This window comes from Cervus elaphus, chromosome 7 (assembly GCF_910594005.1).
Source record: "Cervus elaphus chromosome 7, mCerEla1.1, whole genome shotgun sequence".
In the NCBI taxonomy this organism is placed as follows: domain Eukaryota; kingdom Metazoa; phylum Chordata; class Mammalia; order Artiodactyla; family Cervidae; genus Cervus; species Cervus elaphus.
Genome location: NC_057821.1, coordinates 41,247,760 through 41,265,125, shown reverse-complemented (window position 1 = coordinate 41,265,125; position 17,366 = coordinate 41,247,760). Strand labels below are relative to the sequence as shown.

General features: G+C 46.9%; 1 protein-coding gene across 3 annotated transcripts in view; it reads left to right on the top strand.

The window, feature by feature from the left end:
- The first annotated feature begins 8,705 nt into the window (after nt 1-8,705).
- The window catches only part of GMPR (guanosine monophosphate reductase), a 57,896-nt gene continuing 49,235 nt past the window's right edge, over nt 8,706-17,366 (top strand). Inside the window, exons 1-2 of one of the 3 annotated variants that reach the window (XM_043908485.1) lie at nt 8,706-8,920; nt 16,981-17,100. In XM_043908485.1, coding sequence (XP_043764420.1) covers nt 8,834-8,920; nt 16,981-17,100 — 207 coding nt within the window. In that variant the 5' untranslated portion in view covers nt 8,706-8,833. The remainder of the gene's footprint in view (nt 8,921-16,980; nt 17,101-17,366) is intronic. The other 2 variants (XM_043908483.1, XM_043908484.1) reach the window with 2 other exon arrangements.

Below are 17,366 nucleotides of genomic sequence, written 5' to 3'. Positions count from 1 at the left end.
CCTTGCCTCCTTTGTCAAAGATAAGGTGTCCATAGGTTCGTGGATTTATCTCTGGGCTTTCTATTCTGTTCCATTGATCTATATTTCTGTCTTTGTGCCAGTACCATACTGTCTTGATGACTGTGGCTTTGTAGTAGAGTCTGAAGTCAGGCAGGTTGATTCCTCCAGTTCCATTCTTCTTTCTCAAGATTACTTTGGCTATTCGAGGTTTTTTGTATTTCCATACAAATTGTGAAATTCTTTGGTCTAGTTCTGTGAAAAATACCGTTGGTAGCTTGATAGGGATTGCATTGAATCTATAGATTGCTTTGGGTAGAATAGCCATTTTGACAATATTGATTCTTCCAATCCATGAACACGGTATGTTTCTCCATCTGTTTGTGTCCTCTTTGATTTCTTTCATCAGTGTTTTATAGTTTTCTATGTATAGGTCTTTTGTTTCTTTAGGTAGATATACTCCTAAGTATTTTATTCTTTTTGTTGCAATGGTGAATGGTATTGTTTCCTTAATTTCTCTTTCTGTTTTCTCATTGTTAGTATATAGGAATGCAAGGGATTTCTGTGTGTTAATTTTATATCCTGCAACTTTACTATATTCATTGATTAGTTCTAGTAATTTTCTGGTAGAGTCTTTAGGGTTTTCTATGTAGAGGATCATGTCATCTGCAAACAGTGAGAGTTTCACTTCTTCTTTTCCTATCTGGATTCCTTTTACTTCTTTTTCTGCTCTGATTGCTGTGGCCAGAACTTCCAACACTATGTTGAACAGTAGTGGTGACAGTGGGCACCCTTGTCTTGTTCCTGATTTCAGGGGGAATGCTTTCAATTTTTCACCATTGAGGGTGATGCTTGCTGTGGGTTTGTCATATATGGCTTTTATAATGTTGAGGTATGTTCCTTCTATTCCTGCTTTTTGGAGAGTTTTAATCATAAATGAGTGTTGAATTTTGTCAAAGGCTTTCTCTGCATCTATTGAGATAATCATATGGTTTTTATCTTTCAATTTGTTAATGTGGTGTATTACGTTGATTGATTTGCGGATATTGAAGAATCCTTGCATTCCTGGGATAAAGCCCACTTGGTCGTGGTGTATGATTTTTTTAATATGTTGTTGGATTCTGTTTGCTAGAATTTTGTTAAGGATTTTTGCATCTATGTTCATCAGTGATATTGGCCTGTAGTTTTCTTTTTTTGTGGCATCTTTGTCTGGTTTTGGAATTAGGGTGATGGTGGCCTCATAGAATGAGTTTGGAAGTTTACCTTCTTCTGCAATTTTCTGGAAGAGTTTGAGTAAGATAGGTGTTAGCTCTTCTCTAAATTTTTGGTAGAATTCAGCTGTGAAGCCATCTGGTCCTGGGCTTTTGTTTGCTGGAAGATTTTTGATTACACTTTCGATTTCCTTGCCTGTGATGGGTCTGTTAAGATCTTCTATTTCTTCCTGGTTCAGTTTTGGAAAGTTATACTTTTCTAAGAATTTGTCCATTTCATCCAAGTTGTCCATTTTATTGGCATAGAGCTGCTGGTAGTAGTCTCTTATGATCCTTTGTATTTCAGTGTTGTCTGTTGTGATCTCTCCATTTTCATTTCTAATTTTGTTAATTTGGTTCTTCTCTCTTTGCTTCTTAATGAGTCTTGCTAATGGTTTGTCAATTTTGTTTATTTTTTCAAAAAACCAGCTTTTAGCTTTGTTGATTTTTGCTATGGTCTCTTTAGTTTCTTTTGCATTTATTTCTGCCCTGATTTTTAAGATTTCTTTCCTTCTGCTAACCCTGGGGTTCTTCATTTCTTCCTTCTCTAATTGCTTTAGGTGTAGAGTTAGGTTATTTATTTGGCTTTTTTCTTGTTTCTTGATGTAAGCCTGTAATGCTATGAACTTTCCCCTCCTGTAATGCTATGAACTTTCCCCTCCTTAGTGCTTTTTAAAAAGAATTTTATTTTTGGATGTGCTGAGTCTGTGTCGCTGCAGTGGGCTTTCTCTAGTTGCAGCGGGGGCTGCTTTTTGTTGTGGTGTGCAGGCCTCTCATTGCAGTGCCTTCTCTTATTGATGAGCACAGGCTCCAGGGCATGCCAGCTTCAGCAGTTGCGGCTCCCAGGCTCTAGAGCACAAGCTCAGAAGTTGTGGCTGTATGTGGGATCTTCCCAGACCAGGGATCGAACCTGTGTCTCCTGTGTTGGCAGGCAGATTCTTTACCATAAGCCATGAGGGAAACCCTAAACTTTAGTGATTGAGCGACCATTGTCAAGTTCTAATTGCTGGTTAATGATGGACTAGGTCATACAGATCAACCCTCCCTCTAAAAACAGTGAAAAATATCAGATGTCACTACAACCTGAAGCCTATTCAGCATCGTGGAACTGAACATGCCGGGAAGCTCACGGGCCAGTGTTTGGCCAGACATCAGTATCTGGAGAGGTAAACACATTATTGGAGCATCTGCTGACACCCCTCCCCTCTGCTTCGGGTCAGTGTCTGTGTCAGGGGAAAGTGAACTGTCAGAGCTCAGGTCTCATGCAAGGAAGAGGGTCTGATAGAAGACCCTGCCCACACAAAATGGGGACCCCCAAAGGTCCCCCAAAGCTTCAACACAGTACTGCCTCCGTTAAAGGATGTACAGGTAGATTTACAACTGACTTCTTCACAGCAATAACGGACACCAAAACGCACTTCTCAGAGAATTCTATACCTGGGAAAAATATTATTCAAAAATGAGGACAAAATAAAGACATGTTCAGATAAACAAAAACTGAGAGTTCATCACAAGGAAAACCTCACTAAAAAAAAGAATCCTAAAGAATAGTCTTCAGAATTAGACAGCCATCCCAGCTAGCAGACCTGAGATCAAAAAGACTAAAGTGGTAACATAGGTGAAACTAATCAGTGATTTAAAAGTAGCAAAGCAATGACATTATCTACTGGGGTAAAATAAATAAATATTAATAACAAAGAGACTCAAAATATTGTGCTAAAAATAGCATGTAAGTCAGGAATGTGATGAATGGACTTGGAGTGTTTTGCAATATTTGTACTATTTGGGGGCAGGGGTAAAGATTTTAATAATTTAAGAACTTAATAAGCCAAACATACATGTCATTCAGTTCAGTTCAGTTCACTCAGTCGTGTCTGACTTTTTGTGATCCCATGGACTGCAGCACACCAGGATTCCCTGTCCATCACCAACTCTTGGAGCTTGTCAAACTCATGTCCGTCGAGTCAGTGGTGCCATCCAACCATCTCATCCTCTGTCGTCCCCTTCTCTTCCTGCCCTCTTTTCCAGCATCAGGGTCTTTTCCAATGAATCAGCTCTTCGCGACAGATGGCCAAAGTACTGGAGTTTCAGCATCAGTCCTTCAAATGAATATTCAGGAGTGATTTCCTTTAGGATTAACTGGTTTGAGCTCCTTGCAGTCCAAGGGACTCTCAAGAGTCTTCTCCAGCACCATAGTTCAAAAGCATCAGTTCTTTGGCACTCAGTTTTGTTCACAGTCCAACTCTCACATCCATATATGACTAGTGGAAAAGCCATAGCTTTGACTAGACAGACCTTTGTCAGCAAAGTAATGTCTCTGCTTTTTAATATGCTGTCTAGGATGGTCATAGCTTTTCTTCCAAGGAGCAAATGTCTTTTAATTTCATGACCACATTCACCATTTGCAGTGATTTTGGAGCCCAAGAAAATAAAGCCTGTTACTGTTTCCATTGTTTCCCCATCTATTTGCCATGAAGTGATGGGACTGGATTCCATGATCTTAGCTTTTTGAATGTTGAGTTTTAAGCCAGTATGAAAAGGCAAAAAGATATAACACACGTTATAGTTTCTAGGAACTGAATAAAAGAATAGAAACAGAGACTTCCTGGTGGTCCAGTGGTTAAGACTTTGACTTCCAGTGCAGGGGCTGTGGGTTCCATCCCTGGTTGGGGAGCCGAGATCCTACATGCTTCACAGCCAAGAAACCAAAACATGAAACAGAAGCAATACTGTAACACATTTAATAAAGACTTTTAAAAAACATAACAGAAACAGAGAATATAACTTTCATGTTAGTAGAGGAGAAGAAAAGCAAATAGTAAAAAATTTTCAATCATGAATGCTAAAATTAATAGAAGAAGCTTCAGTGAGAAATAGGATAGTTGTACAGCCTCAAAATATCTCCCCAAATTTATTTACTAATTACTGAGCAGTATTAAGGACTTTCCAGGTGGTGCTAGTGATAAAGAATGCACCTGCAAATGCAGGAGATGCAAGAGACACGAGTTTGATCCCTGTGTCAGGAAGATTCTCTGGAGAAGGAAATGGCAACTCACTCCAGTATTCTCACCTGGGAAATCCCATGGACAGAGGAGCCTGATGGGTCCCAGTCCATGGGGTCGCGAAGAGTCGGACATGAGTGAGCACAGCCCGTTAACATACATCACAAATTTTTTTGACACTCTTCCCTCCAAGAGGTGGAGCTAAATCCCCTCTGCGTGAGTGTAGACTGGCTTAGTAACTCGCTTCAAAAGGAGCATGGAGAATGGAAAATGATCACTTTACAGTTTAGAAACCTGGCAGACATGACCTTATCCAAGCCATCAACTTCCACATCACCAGTAACAAATCACATTAATATCATGAACCCCTGACATGATACAATGAGACGAGTGCTTCATGTCTGTGGTATTCTTCACACACACATAGACATCCTAACCCAAGTCTTATGTTAAGAAAACATCAGGTAAACCCAAACTGAGGAAGAAAATCTATGACCAATTCTCTTCAGACGTGTCAAGGTCATGAATGATAAGGAAACCCTGAGAAACTGTCACAGATTGGAGGAGACTAAGGATGCTTTTGGTGCTAAGAACTAAGTGAAATACAGTTCAAAATTCTGGTTTGAATCCTGGAATGGGAAAAAAAAAAAAGTAGAAAAACAGCTATGACAGACAGGCCCTAGAGTTCTCTCCATGCCCCCCACCTCCTGGAGCTCATGCCCTTTTAATATCCCCTTTGTTGAGTATGGGCAGGACCTGAGCTTCTTTCTAACAGAATATAGCAAAGTAATGAGACATTACTGTAGTGATTACATTTGGTTGAATAGGACTCTGGGCTTCCCAGGTGGCTCTAGCGGTAAGAACCAGCCTGCCAATGCAGGAGACATAAGAGACAAGGGTCCAATCCCTGGATCAGGAGGATCCCCTGGAGGAGGGCATGGCAACCCACTCCAGTATTCTTACATGGAAAATCCCATGGACAGAGGAGCTGGCATGGTGGTCTATAGTCCATAGGGTTGCAAAGAGTCGGACACAACTGAAGCAGCTTAGCACACACGCACACATGCAGACAGGACTCCATCTGGCTAGTAAACTCAAATTCTCTCTATTTCCAGCTTTGAAGAAGCACACTTTTAGGAAATACGCGGGTATGTTGGAGAAATCTATATGGCAAGAATCTGCAAGCAGTCGTTAGGAGCAGAGGGGCTTCTTAAGTGGAGCTACTGGTAAAGAATCCACCTGCCAATTCAGGAGACACAAGAGACATGGGTTCCATCCCTGGGTAGGGAAAATCCCATGGAAGAGGAAATGGCGATCCACTCCAGTATTCTGGCCTGGAGAATCCCACGGACAGGAGCCTGGCAGGCTACAGTCCATGAGGTCACAAAGAGATGGACATGACTGAGCGACTCAGTATGAGCAGGAACAGAGAAAGACCTCTGAAAGATTGAAATCCTCAGTTTCGCAGCTGCAGGAAATGTATTCTCACAACAATCTGAGGAAGTTTGAAAGCAGGTCTTTCCCCAGTTGAGGTTCTTATGAGATCACAGTTCCTGGCTAACAGCTGGATTGTAGTCTGATAAAACCTTGAAGTAAAGAAACTGACTAAGCCAGATGCAAACTTCTGACCTATAGAAATCGTGTTTTTAAAACTAAAATTTTTTTTGATAATTTGTTAGCAATAGAAATTAAGACAACTGTTAAATCTACCCCCGCCCCTGGCAAAGTTGCACTTTTAAAATCTCAAATTCTTTAACTTTTCACAGTTAGGTTCCTAATCATCTTTTTCTAAAGTTAGTAAATTTTACCATCAAGAAGGCTTTGAAAGTGTTTAGTCATGTCCATTAATGTAATTAAATTTCTATAAACATGTTACACCGCATATTTAAATTCAATATATTCATTTTCCTTTTAGTACTTCAATTAAGTCAAATCTTCCCCTGTATTTAAATAACTTGTAAATCTATTACATTTAAATTATAAATAGGTTGAACCTTATGTTCTCCTATTTCAACTCTGCATACAGACTTGGTTAGACTGTAACTTAAAATAACACATTTTAGAGGGGAAGAAATAATTGTTTCTCTGCCCTTCTGAGTTCTTAGCTGAGACCCCTGAACATGATTTTGTGCCTGGGAAGAGGAAAGGTATGATGGAACATTCCAGAAGGAAAGGAAATGGACTGCACAAAGTGGGCTTCTGTCTCTATCCTATAAGAGACCAAGAGGAGAGGTACCTTCCTGGTTAATGAGCAAAGTCACCCAAAGGAGGCTTTTCCTTTGAGATGTTAAAATGAAGTTGCTTAGTTGTGTCCAACTCTTTGCGACCCCATGAACTGTAGCCTACCAGGCTCCTCAGTGCATGGGATTTTCCAGGCAAGAATACTGGAGTGGGTTTCCATTTCCTTCTCCAGGGGATCTTCCTGACCCAGGGGTCGAAACCAGGTCTCCTGCATTGTAGGCAGACGCTTTACCGTCTGAGTAAGATGTGGTAGGTAATAACAACTATAAAGCCCACGTTCACCCCTGTTACTGTAACCCCAGGCAGATCCTTCATAAGCTTAGTTTCTCTTCCCTGTTGGGAGTATCATTTTCAAATAACCATACCATAAATAATTACATTTTACCTTGTTTTTAGTTAGGAACTTAAGATCAGAATTAAGATCAGAATTAAGACTTTGAAAATAAGCAGCCCATCTGGCTGGCTCGCAACAAATGATTCCATAAGGGTCATAAACATTTAGCCTGCCCAGCTAATTGTGGTGACTTTCACTTTCTCCCTGATAACTTTAATTTCCTTTCATGAAACTTCAGGAACTTCCTGTGGTGCAAAGGTGTTGAGAGCAAGTGGAACTGGCTGAGAACTTTATCATTTGCAGATATTTGTGTTAAATGAACATTGTGATGTTTCTTTATGGTCGGCTGTACCAAATATGAGTTCCCTGAGAACAGGTCAAGCCTGTAGACAACTGAAAGAAAATGAAAGTTGCTGGAGAAGGAAATGGCAACCCACTCCAGTATTTTTGCTTGGAAAAGTCCATGGACAGAGGAGTCTGGTGGGCTGAAGTCCATGGGATTACATGACTGAGCATGTCTGCACGAGGGTGGAGGGAGATGGGTTGGTAGCAATAAAGTGGTAGAACCAAAAAAAAGAGAAAAAAGATAATGAAAGTTGCTTTTGCGCAGTTAGCAATCTAGTTTGAGGATGCAAAGCAAAAAGCACATGATGCAACAAGTGACCCCAGATAAACAGTTCCCATGTATTAATTATGGGAACCCCCCACACACAAACAATTTAATTCTCTCCCAAACGTGGGAGAGGATAGTGTTAATGTTTTTCTTCATCTTTTAACTTATGAGAAAACAGGTTTAGATAAATTATTAGGTGGCTCCACCAAGGTCATCCAGCTAGAATGTGGTGGGGTCAGGTTTTGAACCCAGGCAGAGAGAGGTCCCAAGACAAAAGCAGCTTTAACTAAGGTTGTAAGAAGTTTTAAGGACTGAGAGATTTATATCTAACTTTACTGTAACCTTGGGCAAGTTATTTCCTTTATATGTCCTCAAGTTCCTTATCTGCAAACCTGCTCCTTCTTCATGGGGTTGTTGTGCAAGTGAATGAGCAGGTGCAGGGCGGGCACTCAAGCACATTCCTAATGTATAATGACCGCTCAGCGTGGTCAACAACTAAAAATAAACTGACATCCCTCATTCTCAGAAGGACTAAGGTCCCTCGAATCTCAGCATCTCCGCCGACTACAGACGTCACGCTTTTATATTAATACAAACTCTTGAAATCCAAAGGGAACGCAAAGATTGCCTCAGTTAAGTCCACTACGGCTAAATAGAGTCACCTGCCCACTGTCTTTTCCCAATTCTCTCCAACTTCCCAGGGGTTTCTTCGATTTTGGCATGTGAGAGGTGTGACTCAGCATCTGACGGGCACACGGGGCTTGAAATGTAAGAAGGGAAGCCTTTCAAGGATTGGACTTTTCCGTGGGTGAGGGGGTCACAGGCCAAGTCTCCTCCCTCAGGGGACGTCGGTGACAGACGAGACGGTGTGCACGCCTCCTCACCCCCCACACACACTTTGGTCACCGCAGTGAGCAAGCCCGTAAACAGGGACGGGCGGCAGCTAGAGTGTCACACGAGCGGACTTCTTAGCGTCCATCTGATCTGTCCCTACCGCGTCAGTCCCCGGCTCCGCTCTTCACCTCGGCCGCCGCCGTTGGGGGCGGGGCCTCCGGAGCGCGGGGCGGGGCCGAGAGCGGCTGGGGGCGACCCGAGGCCTTAACGGGGCCGCGTAAGCGCGGGCAGAACACCCGCCGCGGTACGCCTCCCACCCTCGCGCTCCCGCGGCACCGCCCCTGCCCGCCGGAGCCCCGCCCCTCCCGCCGGAGCCCCGCCCCCCCACCGGAGGCTCCGCCCCGCCCGCCGAAGGCCCCGCCCCCGCCCGCAGGAGCCCTGCCCCTCCCGCCCTAACCTTCCCGGCTCCCCGCACACCCCGCTGCTCGCGTCCCGCGCCGCCTGTACTGCAGGAAGGAGCTGCGGGCTCCAGCCGCGCCGGCCCGAGCGCGCAGCCCGCATCATGCCCCGCATAGATGCGGACCTCAAGCTGGACTTCAAGGATGTCCTGCTCCGACCCAAGCGAAGCAGCCTCAAGAGTCGAGCCGAGGTCAGGCCCTTCGAAAGCCGCATTGGGGTGGGATTGTTTGTTTTTTTTCCGGGGTGGCGCGGGGCAGGTGGGTGAGAGGCGCTGTACTGTGCGCCCACCTCGCCTGTTTTTCAATGTGTCTGGGGGTTAGTGGGACGCCGACCCCCTCTGCTCTTCTCACCACTGGAGAGAGGGAAAGCCAGCTGGTCCCCTGCCAGGACAGGAGGTGTCTGTAAGAGGTCCGAGGTGTCCTTAAGGGGTCCGACTCCGGCCTAAAATCCTCAATGTGTCTGGTTGGGGCGGCGAGGGGAAGCGCACAGCGGAACTAAACCCCAGAGGAGCGAAGACCAAGTGGTCGGCTGATTCAGAAAGAGTGACGGCGAGGGCAGGGGCTGTTTGAGGGGTGCATGTAGGGTGAAAAGGACGCAGAGGAGCCCGGGTGTACTGGGACGGGGATTTTTTTTGGCAGCGTCTCTCTGCGGAGAACTCCGACTGCTTTAGTATCAGGTCCAGCCATGGAATTTATTTTAGGAGGTCTGAAACACAGGGAAACTCTGGGGCAAAAGTTCAGGGTTTACTTTCTGTGTTTCAGTGACTTCTGGGAGTGAGGCTGGGGACCTGTGTGCCTGGCGGCATCCCCTTACTGGACAGCTGGAGTCCAACCCAATCTTCCAGAAGCTGGAAACACTGGGGTGCGGGTGTGGGGGCTAATGGGACCTCTGGGGGGCAGGGGTGGGGGCAGTTTTGCCCATTCTGCGTTAATAATGAGAGCAAAGTCCGAGGAACAGGTGGAGACCAGACTGGAAAGAGCTAGAGATTGGGGGCAGGAGGAAGGTCAAGTCTTGAAGGATAAACTAGTTGCACAGATAGGCAGAGTCCCCTGGAGACATGTATATGGGTGTTGGTGGCTTTGCTTGGGGCTTGGAGCTGGAGAGGAAGGTGAGGAAACTTCTGTGTCTGGAGGCAGGGGTTGCAGAAGTAAACAGGGGGAGGCTGAGCCAGCACAGGTTTCTTCCCCCACTCGCCCTTCCAGGACCATAAATAAATCCCCTTGCGAGGATCTGGGCTGCCTGCCTGCCTGCCTGCGCTGGGCTGGGATTCCTAACTGCAGTGCCTGGTGCTGCCAGCTGAGGGCTTGTTTGAATTAACTAGAAGCCTCCTGCTTTAGCCAATAATCAGAACCAATCAACTCACCTTCTCAAGCTGGAGGGTTGGCAGCTGGAGCCCAGACTGGAAGAGGCGGAGAATGAGTAACCCTTTTCACTCTGGGTTGGTCAGCTCTGTTTGTTCCTGCCCTTCTCTTTGTCACTTAGAAGAACAATGAACAGCTTGGATGGCAGGCCCAGACTCCTGAAGTCTCAGCAGTAGCTGGTACCTGAGTCCACACTGAGACGAGATGTGGGGATTTGGGGCAGACAAATAATTTGGTGGCCGCAATAATCTAAATATTGGGTCACAATTCACTTAGTAAAGAAAAAGTTGTTTTGAGAAAAATCATATTTAAAGCAAGGATGTATTATGTGTATTTTCTGAAGCAGGAAACCTCTTGTAAAGGTAAAAACATTCAGAATTTGTTAGTTGTTGTTGTTCAGTCGCTTAGTCGTGTTTGACTCTTTGCAACCCCACGGACTGCAAGCTTCCCTGTCCTTCACTATCTCCCAGAGTTTGCTCAAACTCATGTCCCTTGAGTCGGTGATGCCATCCAACCATCTCATCCTCCGTCACCCCCTTCTTCTCCTGCGCTAGAATGAATTACCCTTTTCCAGGGAATAGTATGAGGTTGTCTTGGGTCATTTGGTTTCATAATTTGGGCTGACTGAAGCTGTTAATGTCCCAGCTTCCCATGATACATTGCAATCTACAGGCACACACAGCAGTGAGATCTCAGTGCCCTTGAGAAGTGTTTTCATATTTCCACGTTTGTGGGAGTTTACCAGCTCCCTTCCTGGAAACCTGAATTAACTGGCGTTGCCTTTCCGTTTGGTTCCCATCATGGCTTAGCTGCCTACTGGCCACCCCCATCACCTGACTGCCTGTTTCATTGATATTGAGGGATCTAGGAAGTGAAGTTGCTCAGTTGTGTCCTACTCTTTGCAACCCCACGGACCGTAGCCTGCCAGGTTCTTCTGTCCAGGGGATTCTCCAGGCAAGAATACTGGGTTGGGTTGCCATTTTCTTCTCCAAGGGATCTTCCTAACCCAGGGATCAAACCCGGGTCTCCTGCACTGCAGGCAGACTGTTTACCGTCTGAGCCACCAGGAAAGCCCATTTGGATCCCATCATGGTTTAGCCGCCTGTTGGCCACCCCCATCCCCTGACTGCCTGCTTCATTGATATTGAGGGATCTAGGAGGACCGCTAACCCCTTCTCGAGGCATGCTCAGTTGGCTGTGGATGCCTGAAGTTTCCCATAGGCAAATGAAAACTTTGCATTGTAAGACCAGGTAGAATCCCGAAGTGTATGCCCCCAGGCACGGAGATACCTGAATGTAAATGGGAAACTCAATGGTAAATGGCCGGACTTTGAGCCCAGCTGAAAGCAGAGGTGAGTGGAGCCAGCAGAGCAAACACCCGTTGCGAGAGCAGTCTGGCTGGGAAGGGAGCCTGGTGACTGTTGACGAGATTCATCACTGCAGCAGTTTTGCTCAGAGCTGGGCCGGCTGCTGGATCCGCCGGGCGAGTGAGCAGGAAATGGAGAGAAAGGCGGGGTGCCCTCCCACTCAGGTCTAGTGCTCCTGCCAGGGCATTGCCACAAGTGTCACATGAAATGAACTTGAGATCAACTCCCGGAGGCTGAGGGTACAGGAGGCCAGGTGACCTTTCTGTGGTTGTACCACATCCACAATCATCGTCAACTGTCCCGGCATTGTCCGTGTTCCTGTCTTCACAAGTCCTCAGGCCACAAGAATGGAGGGCCGCGGGGCTGCATTTAGGTATATTTTCAGAGGAAGTGACATGTTGGTTGGGCAGGGCCTCCGACACACTGAGGGGGTGACCTCATCCCTGAGTGCCTGAGAATTCTCTTCCTTGGGACCCATTCCTTGCTCCAGTGACCCACCCTTGTCCTTACGCCAGTAAGATGTTTAAAGAAAATCACAAACCTCACGGCACAACTATAATGTTGGAAGTCAGACAGTGAAGGAGTTTGCAGCGGAAAACTGGTCACTGGGGCTGGGACAGAGAAGACAAGACCCAATGAGTCTCCTAAAGACTGTAGTCTTTTTCTCACCAGAGGCCCAGTGAGAAATGGACCAGCTCCGGTGAGTTCTGGTACAACTTCAGTGGACAGCAGGCTGGCCTGAGGGGAGCAAGACCATGGCAGAGTAGAGAGGAGATTGGCTGGAGGAAAGGAGACCTGGGTTCTTCCAGGCTCTGAGCCAATTGTGTTATTACCTGGGTTCTGTGCTTGCTGGGGCTGCTATAACCAAGTACCATGGACTGGTTGACTCATACAACAGGGGTTTATTATCTCTTGGTTCTGGAAGCCCCAGGTCAAGATGTCAACAGATTGGGTTCCTGCTGAGAGCTCTGAGGGAGAAGCTTCCTTGCCTCTCCCCTACCTTCAGATTGCTGACACACAACCTGGATGTTCCTTGGCTGCAAGCATTGTTCCAGTCTCTGCCTTCCCCTTCAATCAGCATTCTCCCTTGCTGTGTGTCTCTGTCCAAATTTCCCCTTTTTATAAGAACACCAGTCATACTGGAGTGGGACGTACCTTAATGATCTCATCTTACCTTGATTACACACAAAGACCTTAACTTCAAAAAGGTCATGTTCACAGGAACTGATGGCTGGTATTTCAATGCCTTTTGGAGGAGAGACAGTTCCAACTGTAACAGCCTGTCTAAATGTTGCTCTGTAACATTGGAGGGTTTGACTAGGCTTGCTTTTCATGAATGCATCAGAATCACCTAGGAAGACACTCCTAAATACACACATTGTCTCCATCACAAAGGTTCTGATTTATGAAGTTGGGGCAGATTGAGCATGTGTATTTTGGAAATCATCATATGTGATTCTGATGTGCACACAGGTGCCGGGGGCTGGCCACTGGAGCCTTCGCACAGTGGAGCACCGTGGTTTTGTGGTGGTATGCGACTGCATGTGCTTCCCTGAATCCTGACACCTGATGGTGAAACATCCAGGGGACCAGGCACATTCAGAGGGCCGGGCTGGGGCCCACCACATGTTACCCTGAAAGGCTGGGAGCCAAAACACAATCCCATCCTTACCTTTAGCCAGACACTAATTATTTGCACCCTTTTTGAGCCACTCGGACCACAGAGGGGAAAGGCATTGCCCCTGCACTTATAGTCTACATGTGAGACCGGTACCGAGTAACGTAGTCAGAGAACTGCTTTAATCGGCACCATCCATAGGTTTAGGCAAGAGGCCCCTGCCCCAGACCCCAGTTTTGTCCCCTCCTCATTGGACAGAGCTGAAGGCTGGGCCTTTCCCTCTGGGCCGTGCTCTAGATACTCAGGATCCTGGATTTCCTGCCCAGATGACTTTGAACTGATTCCAGGGCCTGCACAGGGCAGGGGGGTAGGGCGTGGGGGATCTTCTCCAGGTGTGTTTTCTAAGGGCCAGCCATGCTGCTCAGATGCTCGCCTCTTTATCTCAGAGAGTGGCCAGGTCACTGCTGTTTGAGGGATAGATGTGTGGACATGGAGGTTAGCATGTAGGCTGAAGTGTCCCTGTGTGCACAAAAGGATGTGTGTGGGAAGAGATGGCCAGGACCGGCTCCCATGACACCATGTTCTAGTGCTTTCCAGGCCCTTAATGAAACTGTTGTCCAGGAAGGAGGACAGAGCAAAATTTGTGTATCAGCTTCTTATACGTTGCTCATGACATTGAGATATTTAGAAACGTGGTAGATGGGCTTCTGGTTGTAGTTTTGGGCTCTCAAACATTGGGCTGTAGGACTGACTGTGACAAAAGTGAAAGTGTGTTATTTGCCCAGTCGTGTCTGACTCTTTGCGACTGCATGGGCTGTCACCTATCCGGCTCCTCTGTCCATGGGACTCTCCAGGCAAGAATACTGGAGTGGGTTGCCATTCCCTTCTCCAGCGAATGTTTCTGACCCAGGGATTGAACCTGGGTCTCCTGCCTTGCAGGCAGATTCTTTACCGTCTGAGCCACCAGGGAAGCAAGAGCAGTGGAAACGTGTATTTTTGAGGTGGAGGAGGGGTGGCTTATTACTTTATGTGCCCTTTCAAATCAGGCTTAGCAGAGAGGGAGTTTGGAGGTGCTATATTTGGTGCCTTGACCAGCTGTGGCAGATTAAATGCCAAGTTTAGTTTCTGGTGACTAGGATATTTAAAATATTTCTCTCAGTAAACAACTGGTCTGTTTTTGGGTGTGTGTTTGTGTGTGTGTCTTTCTGTGTACATAAGGTCGGAGCAGATATTTTATTTCTCATTCCTAGAATTAAGGATTGCATAGACTCTGCCATGTGGAAGAGACTAGACATGAGGGGAAGAGTTCATTGTCAAGGCTGACCTCCTCTATGGAGAACAGTTTTTTGCCTACTGCCTATAGGTTTTTGGAGTGCCCCCCCCCCAAAAAAAAACCATTGTGAGCTCAGCTGGGTGCAGAGCATAGCTGCTCTTCCCATGCATCTTGGAAGCAGTATTAGTAATTTGAGACCAAGAAATCCTGATTGTTGTGAGCCTGCGGAGCCAAAATGTTAGAGGGCCATTAGCAGCCCAGAAGGGTGCAATTAATAGTTCCCATCAGTTATCTTTAGGATGCAGAGCGAACTTGCTTCGCTGAAGTAGAACCAAGCATGGTGATAAAGGAAGTGGGGAAAAGGGATGTGCTGCCTCCCACCAGTGCCCCCGCGGTCACAGCATCTCTTTTCCCCTCAACTGATGCTGTTTAAGGCCGGTGCCGCCGTGTTGATGACCTCATTCGCTCAGGAAGCCTTCTGTGTGTAGAAGAGCAGGAGATGCGAAAAGCCCCAAAGACCTAGGTGTCCCCTGGTGTCTTGACATGCTGATGGCAAAGCGAGAGTTACTTCCTAAAAATCGGTTCATAGGTACCGTTTTTTCCAGATTCCATATATACGTGTTACTATGTGATATTTGTTTTTCTCTTTCTGACTCACTTCACTCTGTAACAGGCCCTAGGTACATCCACCTCACTACAACTGACTCAGGTACTGAGGAACCTATTTGCAGGACAGGAATGGAGACACAGATGTAGAGAAGGGGCTTGTGGACACAGTGGCGGAAGGGGAGGGTAGGACGAACTGAGAAAGTAGCATTGACATGTATACACTGGTGGTGGTGATGGTGGTTTAGTCGCTAAGTCGTGTCCAACTCTTGCGACCCCATAGATTGTAGCCCGCTAGGCTCCTCTGCCCATGGGATTCTCCAGGCAAGAATACTGGAGCAGGTTGCCATTTCCTTCTCCAGGGGATCTTCCCAACCCAAGGATTGAACCCAGGTCTCCTGCATTGCAGGCAGATTCTTTACCAACTGAGCTATGAGGGAAGCCATGTGCACACTGTTATGTGTAAAACAGCTAGCTAGTGGGAAATTCCTATATAACACGGAGCTAAGCCTGGCGCTCTGTGATGACGTAGAAGGATGGGATGGATGAGGGGAGGGAGGATATAATTATGACTGATTCATGTTGTATGGCAGAAGCCCACACAACAGTGTAAAGCAATTTTTATTAAAAAGTAATTAAAAAAAAGAAAGTTACTTCCAATGAAAAATAAAAGGCTCTAGATAAACGCTGGTAGGAAATGATTATTGCCATGGTCCTTAGTAAGCCGGGATTAATGTGGGTCCAGATTCTTGCAGCAGCTTAAGATTCACACCTGGGTTTGCGCTACCAGTTCTCCTTGGGGAAGCGCCCCCTTCCACGAGGGGCTGTGTCCCGCAGGGTCCAACTAAGGAAACAGACAGGACTGAATATTTAAAACAGGAAATTTAATATGAGGCAGTGTGGCTCAGTGGAGATGCCAGAGGGGATACCAGGGACTGACTGCAGAGAAACCACTTCCAAAGGGGAGGGTCCCAAGGCCTGGGATCACTCTGTGAGCTAGAACCATGACCCAGCAGGCCATGGCTGAGGGGGTCTGCAGAACTACTCTGCTTGGACCCAGGCCCGTCTCCTCCCTTGTCCCACCAGGGACCCCATTGGCCAAACCCAGCCAGAAACCAGCCTGGGAAGTGGAGCCTGGTGGTGGTGTGTGTGTGTAGGTCCTTAGATAAGAGCAGAGCAGGCGTAGGGTGAGCACTGCATCTGGGCATATACATGACTGTCTTTGTATGGCAGCCAGGGATCTGCCCCGGGATAAAGCCATGATTTTGATTCTGCTAGCTCTTGGCGAACACCTGGCCCTACTGACTGCTTTTGCTGAGCCCGCCTTCCTGGCCTTGCTCTCGTTCTGGATTCCTGATCTCTTGAGTTAGTCATAAATACCCTGAGGTTGGAATTAGGGTAGAACTGGAGCTGTGTTTGCAAATCAGAAACCAGTAGTCATGTGCATAGACATGGCTCTCTTTGAAAGATGCTGGTAGTCATGAAACAGTGGAGAAGGCTGAAGGGCACAGGGCTTAATGGGGGTTGCAGCTGACTGCAGGGTGAAGGTGGAGTGCCTGGTTCTCTCAGAGGTGGGAATTAAAGGGAGGGCCTTGGGTGGCGGGGAAGACTGGAGTGGATTTTCCCAGAAGGGGAACCGTCCCTCCAGAAGTGGAGAACGGTAACTTGTGTGTGGGTGTTTGGGGCTGGCATGAAGCAGGCTGGGGACAGAAGGTGGCCGGGGGGATGGGAGAGGCCATTGAAGGAGAGAGCTTCCAATTTGGAGGCTGGGCTTGATGGCAGAACATGTGGTGCCTTGACCTGGTTTCTTGAGGATCAGAAGGATCCGGGTTCAGTTTTTGCACCTGGGTAACAACCCGTGTTTCCATTTCCTCAGGGACTCGCTTGTGTTTGGAACCCCTGGCCCAACCCCTAAGAGGACCCAGGGACATACACTTCCTTTGTGTCTTTTCATTCACTCCAAACTCTAGAAATTCTGCCCCAATTACATAAAGAACCAAGGACTTCTTTCCCCTCTTGCAATAGGTGGACCTTGAGCGAACCTTCACATTTCGGAACTCGAAGCAGACCTACTCGGGGATTCCCATCATTGTGGCCAACATGGACACCGTGGGGACGTTTGAGATGGCAGTGGTGATGTCACAGGTAGGACAGTGGGCTGTTTCCCTCTGGTGCTCACACTGGACAGCTTGTCATACACGGGAGAGGAGAAAAGTGAGACATTTCAGGTCATTCACTGTGGCCACACTAATTGGTTCTGCGTCTGATTGTTGCTGGAGGCCCTTCTTCTTCTCTCTTCCATCAGAAGGTAGGTGGAGTCGGGACTTTGCATTCAAGGAGATGGTCTAGATCTGATGCCCAAAGCTCAGCTTCTCTGTACACTGATGCCAATCAAGTCTTGGAGACCATCC